General features: G+C 47.6%; 1 protein-coding gene across 3 annotated transcripts in view; it reads left to right on the forward strand.

Annotated features, from left to right (window-relative positions):
• ERCC3 (ERCC excision repair 3, TFIIH core complex helicase subunit) overlaps nt 1-9,895 on the forward strand; it is a 25,944-nt gene extending 16,049 nt beyond the window's left edge. For all 3 annotated transcript variants that reach the window (XM_006153696.3, XM_027773885.1, XM_006153697.3), the window contains 5 exons: nt 1,806-1,902; nt 2,931-3,048; nt 4,266-4,384; nt 6,330-6,482; nt 9,448-9,895. In XM_006153696.3, coding sequence (XP_006153758.1) covers nt 1,806-1,902; nt 2,931-3,048; nt 4,266-4,384; nt 6,330-6,482; nt 9,448-9,579 — 619 coding nt within the window. In that variant the 3' untranslated portion in view covers nt 9,580-9,895. The remainder of the gene's footprint in view (nt 1-1,805; nt 1,903-2,930; nt 3,049-4,265; nt 4,385-6,329; nt 6,483-9,447) is intronic.
• Nucleotides 9,896-11,018: the final 1,123 nt, after the last annotated feature.

Genomic DNA, 11,018 nt, shown 5'->3' on the forward strand with positions numbered 1-11,018 from the left:
CTTTAGCAAGCTGTGTGCTAGCTGTACTCTACATGTTTTATTTCATTCTCAGCCATGTGAGGTTTTGTTCCCATTTTATAGCTAGGAAAACAGAATCATAGAAAATTAAGTTTGTCAGGACTAGCAGATGGCATAATATTTCCTTTGCAATACTCCCATGTAATCGGCCACAGTTCAAGTTCTGGACGCGGTGGCTTAAAACTCAAGTTAGGCATGAGTTTTTCTAAAAAAAGAAAGGTTCTGTGGATCTTGAGTATCACTCCATTCTTTGCTCATGGAGCTCTGGTGTGAGGCAGGGAGTCTCTGAGCTCCTGACTCCTCCCAGCCTCCATGAGGGAGGAATGGGTATCATTCTGTGGTGCGCAGGATGGACCAATGCAGGCGAGTGGCACAGTGTCTGCTTCAGAGACAGACAGACTGGATTGGGTCGCAGCTTCTCTGGTACTGTGTGACCTCAGGAAAGCAGTTCGCCTCTCTGAACCTCCTTTTGCTCTTTGATCACATGGAGCTACCACCACCTATTACAGAGGGTTCTTGTGCTTGGCGTCTCATAGGTGTTTATTACACATCTGCTTCTCTTCCTGGAGGATGGTTAGTATCCTGTGTCATCTCCCATATGGGGGAAACTTCAAGTAGCTAAGGGCTTACCATCATGTAATTGTGTTTCCTGATGATGGGGGAGGAGAAAAAGAACCACCTAAGAACCTAGGTATCAAGTGACAGGCTCTTATGAGTTGGGCATCCAGACCCTTTTTATACCATGACACCTACAGAAGATGATGGGATCATGTACTACTCTGGATGCCTCAATGGCAGGCCAAGCAGCTTGTGGCTGGGCTGACCAGAGGGCCACAGTTTAGGCGTGTGCCAGGCCAGGCCCTGCCCTGCTTTCCTGGGCCAGGGGGTCATGCTCTCAGGCACACCAGTGCCCATTCTGTAGCACCGCCTCGGGGAGGGTGTGGAACAGTCAGAACAGTGCATTCTGAGCTGGCAGCGCTGATGAGCCAGATGCAGGAGTAGCCACATTTGCTCCCCCACACCCACTCTAGACCCTCAGCTGGTTCCCGCATGTAAACTGGGGGACATGACACGTGCCTCTTTAGGTTTGAAGAATATTGGCAAGGATGGACAGATGTTTTCTAACGTGGCATCCAGCGCAGTGCTTGGTGTTGCCTGTGTTTCTGGTAGCTTGTCCTTACTGTCTTTGTGGGGAAACTACAAAACCTGAACACCAGTGTGTTCCAAGACAGAAGGCAGGGCTGTGGCATTCCCAGGTGCCAAGGGTTCGTAGCCAGGGAGTCGTCAGATCAGGTTGTGCCCTTTGGCAGGGAGCTGGAAATTAAAGATATCTGTTGAATTTAGTGGTAGGGGAGGTCAGTGGGAAGAGACTGCAGGACTCTTTTTCTGTTCTTCTCATTTCTTGGAGAATGCCTGTGTCATGTGAAAAGTTACTTCTAGCCTCTTATTTGAAATAGCAACTCCCAAGGGACTTTGTAAAATCTAGAGACTCTTTGGAGAGAAATGTTGGAGCAGGAAAAGTACAATCTAGAAGAAAAGAAAAAACTAAAGGGGGGACTCAGAAGAGAGTGGTGGGCCTGAGCCTGGAATTGATGTGGAAGGGCGGGGGAGTGCCAGGAGTAGTGGGATAGGTCTGCAGCCAGTTGTTGTACGGTCTTCTGGTGTTCTGGTATGACAGAGGCTCCCTTGGGAGATAGCCAGCAGAACTCCTGTTTCCCTCAGCCATGCCTCAGGATAATAGCAGTATGATTGTGTGCTCTCTCTAACATGGCCTTGTTCTTCTCTAGACCCTACATCTATGGGCCTACATCCCAAGGAGAAAGGATGCAGATTCTCCAGAATTTTAAACACAACCCCAAAATCAACACTATCTTTATATCCAAGGTTTGTGTGGGGGCCCGGCAGGAGGACACTGTTTCATGGTTTGAAGGAATTACATGTATACGATCTCATTCTCATGTGTCTGGGGCCCTGGAACAGGATACTGTCTACTGGGTGGTAGAAGAAACAGATACAGAATTTTCATGCATCACGAGTAATCTGTGAAGGCTGTCTGCTTAACTACAGTTTTTCCTACCTCCTTTATGGATAAAAGTTTGAGTTGCATTTCCTTTGTGAAAAGAACAAAAGTTCATCTCCTACTCTGGCAGAAGTAGGCATTTATGTGAGGTTCTGTTTGTGGAGCTGGAGGTTCTGTAACCTTGTCTTGGCCTTGACTGTGGGTGGCCAGTGTCCGCAGACTCACATGGGCCGGCTCTGCTGTCAGAAGCTGAGGTTCAACCATTTAGGGCATTCTTTCAGATTAAGACAGCCCTGAAGCCCAAAAGAAATGAGATTGATTTATAAAGTGATCCTGTTGGACAAGTAGCATCACACCTTCATGCCCAAGCCTGTGAACCCTGACAGCTGGAGTCTCCAAAGTGAGGCATCTGCCCATAGTCAGACCCCATAAGGGAGCAGTGGCCCCACAAGGCCACATCCTATATTTCCTGCTGGCTTCTGCAGTCACCATGTGAGAAAATAGATGCTTTTATGCAGAGCTAATTCTGTAGAAATAGGATTTTTATGTTTTAACAATAACAAAAAAAGACCCACGGTGACTATTGGACACCCTTCTCTCTGTCTCCTCACAGCCCACACCCTGAGCATTGCTCTGAGGTGGCGTCTGAGGTTCAATAATGACAGTGGGCACTCTTAGGAGACTCACAGTGGGCTCTGGCAGCCCTTTCTGAGGTGCACTGCTTCACCATAACCTTTCTCAGAAGGACTCTGATACGGGGAGGAGAGGAGAGGGATGGTTCTTCTAAATTATCCATGGAGCTTATTGGCATTCTAGGCAGGTTGACATTTTTTTCTCTTTCTGTCTCATGTTTGAAGACCTTCTGAAATTCATAGCTGCTTCATTTCCATAGGTAGGCGACACATCATTCGATCTGCCAGAAGCAAATGTTCTCATTCAGATCTCATCCCATGGGGGCTCCCGGAGGCAGGAGGCACAGAGGCTTGGACGGGTGCTCCGAGCCAAAAAAGGTAAAGGTGGCTTTCTTAACTGTAGCCATCCAAGTGGGGACAAGGTGATAACTGCATTATGTTTTTTTTGTTTGTTTGTTTTTGTTTTTGTTGTTGAGATTTTTTTTTGTATAGGGCACGTGTGCTCACCAGAAAGACAGAGAGAAAATGAGAAATCACCCCCAGGGGAGATGGCCACGCTGCAGTCCCTTTTCCTCCATTTGCCTCTCAGGATCTTGGGCACGCACGCTCATGCCCAGCATAAGTTTAAGCCACCAGGTCTGGGACTTGAACTGTGGTCGACTACATGGGAGTCCAGCGACATAGCCCTTATTCCATCTGCTGCTCCCGCATTGTGGTTTTGATTTAGATTTTCTTGATGAGTATTGGTGCTGGGCATCTTTTCGTGTGCTCACTGTCTTTGGAGAAATGTCTGATCAGAATGTTTGCCCCTTTTCTGACTTGGTTATTTGTCCCGTTACTTATTGCTGAGCTTTTTTTTTTAATTTAATTTTATTATTATTATTATTATTATTATTTTCCAGTTTGATCAGAGAGAGACAGAGAGAGAGAAGGAAGTGAGAAAGCAAGCCACCAGGTCCGAGACTTGAACCGTGGTCGACCATGTGGGAGTCCAGCGCCTTTAACCACCATGCCACTTGCCAGCCCCTACTTATTGCTGAGTTTTAATAGTCCTTTATATGTCCTAAGCACAGACCCTTATCAGATCTGTGCTCTGTAATTATTTTCTCATTCTGTAGATTGTGTTTTTACTTTCTTGATGGTGTCCTTAGAACCCTAAAGTCTTGAGATCAGCAGTTAGTGTAATGGCTATGTCGCTGGACTCCCATGTAACCGACCACGGTTGAGTCCCGGACCTGGTGGCTTAAACTCATGCTGGGTGCATGTGCATGTGCGTGCATGCCCAAGATCCTGACAGGAGAATGAAGGAGAAGGGATTGCGGCGTGGCCATCCCCTCTGGTGGGTGTTTTCTCGCTTTCTATCTCCCTGTCTCTCTCTTTCTGGCGAGCGCACACGCACTATGGCAAAAACCTCTCCAAAGAAAGAAAAGAATCCCAAAGTCTATAATTTTGAGAAGGCCTATACAGAGTGGGGGTGATCACCCCATCTGCAGAGTTTTCCCACTGCTGTGCTGCCTTTGGGGCTTGTACCCCAGTTCTGGCTTCTCATGGCTGCTGTTATCTCTTTCCCTGCCCTCTCTTGCCTTTCCCCACAGGGATGGTCGCAGAGGAGTACAATGCATTCTTCTACTCACTGGTGTCCCAGGATACGCAGGAAATGGCTTACTCAACCAAGCGGCAGAGATTCTTGGTTGATCAAGGTTATAGCTTTAAGGTATGTGTCCACTTGCCCACTAGTCACCTGAGGTCCAAGGTCTTTTTGGTGCCATGATTTCCAGAAGTGGGGGCCACTGTCAGTGCCAGTCTGGGGCAAGCTTCAGGCTGATCCAGAGCTTCGCCTCAGTCTGCCTTCGGCTCTGTAGGAATTGCTATGGGCAGTGTTTGCCACTGGTGGGAAATGTGTCAGAATGGTAGGGCTGTGATGCCAGGGCACTGTGGGCAGCACTGGGGTTACTTTTTTGGGGTGCTCCTTCTGGGTGGCTTGGAGAGCTCTTTCTCTCATAACCGTCGAACCCTGGGCCTCAGTGTGCCTCACAGACATCCGTCTTTGTACTGCAAATCAGGTGTTTGAATAACTTGATAAATTCTAGTGCTTCAGCTAATTTCCATAACTTCCATCTGCTGAGGCATTTGCTTTCTTTCCTGTTGACACAATATTAGGCTTATACCAGGATGTAGTGTCCCAAAAGGCTTGATTTGTGTGTTTGGGGGCAAGAGGTTGGACAAGAGTTCTGGAAGCAGGGGCAGAAAATTTCCCCCATGGTAAGGACATCCCTGGAACACAGGTTCCCAGGATCCTGATTAGCTAGTGACTGTAGGCTTCCTTTTTATATATGTTTTTACTGTGTCTTTGTACAAATTGGTGAAAGTCTCATTATTATTAATAGCTTTGGTAAGAGGACAGGAGTGTCTGGCCTCCCCTCTTTTAGCCAGAGGCAGTACGTGATGCTTTTCAGACCTCGTGCTGGACTGGAGGACAGGACACTTAGGCTTTGAGCCCAGTTGTCCTAAGGCTTTGCATGTGAAAGTCCTTGCTGCTAATAGCATTCATATGTCCTGACTCCTGCAGGGCTACAGGGTAAGAGGAATACCAAGTCAGGATCAGCTGCTCTGAGTTCCTGGAGAGGCGAGCTTGACAGGAAGGCACATGAGCATGTAGTAGTCTCTGCCTGTTGGAGCTGCCTTTGCCTTCTGTGTCCTTGGCTTTGCCCTTGGGAGCAGTGGTTAGGGTTCCCAGAGGCATGGCTCTGGGGTGGTCAGACCTGGGCACACATGTGCTGTTGTCTGTACTCTAGATCTCTGGCTACCTGAAGGGCCAGCAGAGCTTTACTTGTGGGAATTTTCTTTCTTTCTTTTTTTTTTAATAATTGTTTTATTTAACTTTTATTTACTTATTTATTTTAATTTGACCAGAGAGTGACAGAGTGAGAGAACGAGATAGAGGAGAGAGATGGAAAGTGAGAAAGCAAGCCACCAGTTCTGGGACTCAAACCATGGTTGGCTATGTGGAAGTCCAGCTCCCTTAACCACCATACCACTTACTGGCCCTAGGGAATTTTCCTTTAAATAACATAATGAGGAGAACTGGGGGTGGAGGAATGGAGATGTGGGAAAAGAGCTCCCTTTACAGAACTTCATCCCAAGCTTTCTGCAGAGATAGGCAGACCTTGTAAGTATCCCCAGAGAAGGGTAAGTGCAGCCCCCATCTACTGTTATCTTGTAGAGAAAATCTTGTAAGTTCTTGTTGTCCTGTCCTTTGTAACTGCTCATTACCATTGGGAGTTCTGGGTGCCAAGAGCAGCAGATCAGAGGGCCCTTCTGCAGCTCCCTTCCTTCAGCTGGTGCTTTCAGGAAACCCGGAGTGTTTAAATTGCTGAGATTCCTGTTGATCTTCTCAATGTGATCATTCAGATGTTACCTCCTGGGACCAGATTTCTCTAGAATTCCTAATCTCCCCTGCCTCGCAATCGTTAGTCCAGCTCCCTGTTAAAAGTGGCTCCTGAAACTGGACTCAGGAGTACTGGAGAAGGGGGCTCCATTATTAGCCACCAGTCTCTGGGCCTGAGCAGGAGATGGGCCAGAGACAAATGGACCCAGGAAACTGTGTGGGCTAAGGAGAGAGAAGGGAAAGGGACATGCCTGCTGACTTGGGCTTGCAGGTGATCACGAAGCTTGCTGGTATGGAGGAGGAAGACCTGGCCTTCTCCACGAAAGACGAACAGCAGCAACTCTTACAGAAAGTCTTGGCAGCCACCGACCTGGACGCTGAAGAGGAGGTTGTGGCAGGAGAATTTGGCTCTAGATCCAGCCAGGTGAGTAGTGGGTGCGGTTGCAGTTGTAAGTGTGACACATGGAGAACAGCCTGTGTGTGTGTGTGTGTGTGTGTGTGTGTGTGTGTGTGTGTGTGTGCGCGCATGCATGTGCCTTCCTGTGTCCGTGGTGTTGTACATGACTGAGCTTGCAGCAGCAGTGACTGTTTCCTGTTTTGTTCACACTAAGGTTTGCCCCGAGTATGCGTCAGTGTCTTAAAGTTGGAGCCCAGGATGGCAGATGGCTACCCTCATGACTGTGGGAGGGAGCAACACCAGCCTGGGGCTGCCGTCCTAGGCCTTGGCTGAGTCACTTCACGTCGGGATAGAGCTGAGCCTTTCAGCCTAGGGGATGGATCTGAGGATCAACCCATGTGACGGTTACAATACTTAATTCAAAAAATTTAGAATTCTGGGTGCTCGCTTTGGCAGTACGTATACTAAAAAAAAAAAAAAAAAAATTAGAATTCTGGGACCAGCAGTTAGCGTAATGGCTATGTCGCTGGATTCCCACGTAGTCGACCACGGTTCGAGTCCTGGACCTGGTGGCTTAAATTCACGCCGGGCGTGTGTGCGTGCCCAAGATCTTGAGAGGAGAATGGAGGAGAAGGGATTGCAGCATGGCCATCCCCCCTGGAGGGTGATTTCTCGCTTTCTGTCTCTGGCGAGCGCACGCGCCCTATAGCAAAAACCTCTCCCAAAAAAAAGAAAAAAAAAATAGAATTCTCTGCAAATGTTCAACCTGTTCTTTATTTTGCAAATATTTACTGAGCGTCTGCAGCATGCCAGGCACATCTAACATGGTATGGTTAATGAAACATCGCCATAGAGCATTCTTGTCAGACCCTGCCAAGGAGAGGTACAGCTTAGTCAGGTGCTTTTGAAATTTGGTTGGTATTGGAGCCAAAAGGTGAATAGTGGCTGGACCAGGCAAGGAGAAGACTGCTGTCACCTGGGCTGGTGGTGCTTTCCCTCCTCTCCCAGAGGGGCCAGGTGAGGATGTCTGCTCTCCCTGGTCTTAAGGGAACAGCTGGTCAGTCCCCTGACAGCTTAGGGTCCCTGAGGCCATGCAGTGGAAGGCACGGCTTCGAGACTCTGCTATGTCTTTGCATGTGATGTGTGCTGGCTCTGAGTCACACCCTTAGTTTATGTGATTCCTGTTCACACACCATCCGTCAGGGCTGCTGTGGTTCCCATTTCACAGAGGAGTTCTCTAAGGTGCATTCAGGGAAACACAGTGAGGGGAGCCAGGGTTCAGGTGCCAGGCTTTCCGGCTTTCCACTTGACTCACAGCCTTAGGGTGGTATCTTAGGAACTTTTAGGGACTTCTTCTGCCTTGTTAAAAATTTCTGTTAAAAAATTGTATTAAGAGGGGCAGTGGAGCGTTATGATTAAAAATGATTCAGAATGGGTTCAAGACCCATCTCCATGGGAGCTATGTGGTCTTGGAAAGTTATTTAATTGCTCCAGGCCTCAGATTCCACTTTTGTGAAATACTAGTTTTTAAGAGAGAGAGATTATGCAGGATCTGGGGGGCGTCGTTTGGCATTCTATATCCTAAAAAAAAAAAAAAAAATTAGAATTCTGGGACCAGCAGTTAGCGTAATGGCTATGTCGCTGGATTCCCACGTAGTCGACCACGGTTCGAGTCCTGGACCTGGTGGCTTAAATTCACGCCGGGCGTGTGTGCGTGCCCAAGATCTTGAGAGGAGAATGGAGGAGAAGGGATTGCAGCATGGCCATCCCCCCTGGAGGGTGATTTCTCGCTTTCTGTCTCTGGCGAGCGCACGCGCCCTATAGCAAAAACCTCTCCAAAAAAAAAGAAAAAAAAAATAGAATTCTCTGCAAATGTTCAACCTGTTCTTTATTTTGCAAATATTTACTGAGCGTCTGCAGCATGCCAGGCACATCTAACATGGTATGGTTAATGAAACATCGCCATAGAGCATTCTTGTCAGACCCTGCCAAGGAGAGGTACAGCTTAGTCAGGTGCTTTTGAAATTTGGTTGGTATTGGAGCCAAAAGGTGAATAGTGGCTGGACCAGGCAAGGAGAAGACTGCTGTCACCTGGGCTGGTGGTGCTTTCCCTCCTCTCCCAGAGGGGCCAGGTGAGGATGTCTGCTCTCCCTGGTCTTAAGGGAATAGCTGGTCAGTCCCCTGACAGCTTAGGGTCCCTGAGGCCATGCAGTGGAAGGCACGGCTTCGAGACTCTGCTATGTCTTTGCATGTGATGTGTGCTGGCTCTGAGTCACACCCTTAGTTTATGTGATTCCTGTTCACACACCATCCGTCAGGGCTGCTGTGGTTCCCATTTCACAGAGGAGTTCTCTAAGGTGCATTCAGGGAAACACAGTGAGGGGAGCCAGGGTTCAGGTGCCAGGCTTTCCGGCTTTCCACTTGACTCACAGCCTTAGGGTGGTATCTTAGGAACTTTTAGGGACTTCTTCTGCCTTGTTAAAAATTTCTGTTAAAAAATTGTATTAAGAGGGGCAGTGGAGCGTTATGATTAAAAATGATTCAGAATGGGTTCAAGACCCATCTCCATGGGAGCTATGTGGTCTTGGAAAGTTATTTAATTGCTCCAGGCCTCAGATTCCACTTTTGTGAAATACTAGTTTTTAAGAGAGAGAGATTATGCAGGGCCTTCAAAAAGTTTGTGGAAAATATGTATTATGATGTGCATTATTCATGAAACACATGGGTGTGTGATTTTTTTGGTACCAAATTAAACTTGTACCTTAATTCCATTTTTCTGCACACTTTTTGAAGGTCCCTCATACTCATCAATATATGTATAGTACTTAGAACAATACCTGAGATGCGGTAAGTAATCAGTTGATGACACTTAACAAGAGAAAAATTACTAAATTCATGTAAATTTTATGAAATGTACTATGATGATAAGTGTTATAAAAGGCATGTCTTTTTCTATTGGAGACTAACAGTGGGTGGGTGCTTCTCCCCACAGGCGTCTCGACGGTTTGGCACCATGAGCTCCATGTCTGGGGCTGATGACACAGTGTACATGGAGTACCACTCGTCTCGGAGCAAGGCTTCTGCCAAACACGTGCACCCACTTTTCAAGCGCTTCAGGAAATGATGCTCACTCGGGTATTTAGCTGAAGACCAGGTGCTCGGCGCCAACACTGGATAGGGATTTCAGAGCTGTGTTTCCTTTCCACACCTGTGTGTTTTCTTCTAGCGTAGGCCAAACTGATCTAAACTCAGTATTAGCTGACTCTTGAAGAAAATGCATTAAGGTTTGGTTCTGCCTTCATGGGTCACCCTGGGATCAAAAGGAGGAGAACTAGGTTTTTCAGCCTTGTCACACTGTGGGGAAGTAGTATGTATTTCTGTACATAAAATTTGTAATATTTAAAGTATATTTATCTGAATAAAAAGAAGTGGAACATTAATCACCTGTCATTAACAGAGTGTTTTGTGCCTTGTGATAGGCATGGGTCATTTCCAGGTGACCATTCTCCATCAAGGTCCCACTTGGTAGCAGGCTCAGAGGAGTACAATGGAACCTGCCCCAGGGAGCTGTTAAGGCGGCACATCCCAGGATAGAAGTATAGAAGGGAAAGGTACCAGGGATCTTGTAAAGTGGTCCAAACAGATGGGAGAGCTTGAGCACTGGGCAGTGGTTCCTCGTCCCAGTTTTCCTCGCGTGGGCCAGGATGGACTTCAGCCCCACTGCTTCCTTTCCTTCCCAGCAGCTGTGACTATTCCCACAGCGCATACAGGGTGAACACTTGCAGCATAGAGGCCCTCAGGTTGCCTAAGGCCATCGCTGCCTTAGGAAGCCACATAGCTCCTGAGGGCTCATCATCTCAGAGAGAGCAAGTTCTCATTTCTCCGGCAGAATATGCCCTAGATGTTGCTGGGAGGCTGGTTCCTCTCCTAATAGCACTTTAGTACCTTGGGTCTTTAATGGCTAGTTCCTTCATCCTTAAAAATGATTCTGGGTTTTTTCTTTCTTGTAAATGGTGTGAAAGAAAAGGGGTTGAGGAAAAGACAGGTAAGCAGATTGCTCCTGAAAAAGACGTGCACGAGGCATCGACTCTGTAGAAAACCTTGCAGTTGAAGTGGAGGCTTGTTCTAATAGAAGACAGTGCTTATACCCGGGGAGTATTGAAACTGCTAAATAAGGCCTGAAATGCAGAGTCCTTGTCTACCCCTGCAGCCTGCAGCGGCAGCATTCCCCTTCCTGTGCTGTGTGCTCCAGCACACCTAGACTTTGCTCTGTGATGCAGACCCTGCATGGGGAGAAGACAGTGGCTTTGTTTGGAGGCTTTGAGGCAAGAGCCACCTTCCTGTCATTCTACTTCTCCATGCCAACCTTTTAGGGACAAACACACTCTCATAGTCTGGTCAGCAGTAAATGTGGTGAGGCAGCAAGCAACCTGTCAGTGCAAACCTGGGAAGTACCAGTGGGCCCGGCTTGGAGGGTAGGCACACGTGTGTTCAGGCCTGAAAATCTAATTGTCACTTAACCCTGAGGGCTGGTATCCAGAGGATCACACTTGATCATAACCA

This window comes from Tupaia chinensis, unplaced genomic scaffold (genome assembly GCF_000334495.1).
Source record: "Tupaia chinensis unplaced genomic scaffold, TupChi_1.0 Scaffold000386_1, whole genome shotgun sequence".
NCBI classification, from domain to species: domain Eukaryota; kingdom Metazoa; phylum Chordata; class Mammalia; order Scandentia; family Tupaiidae; genus Tupaia; species Tupaia belangeri.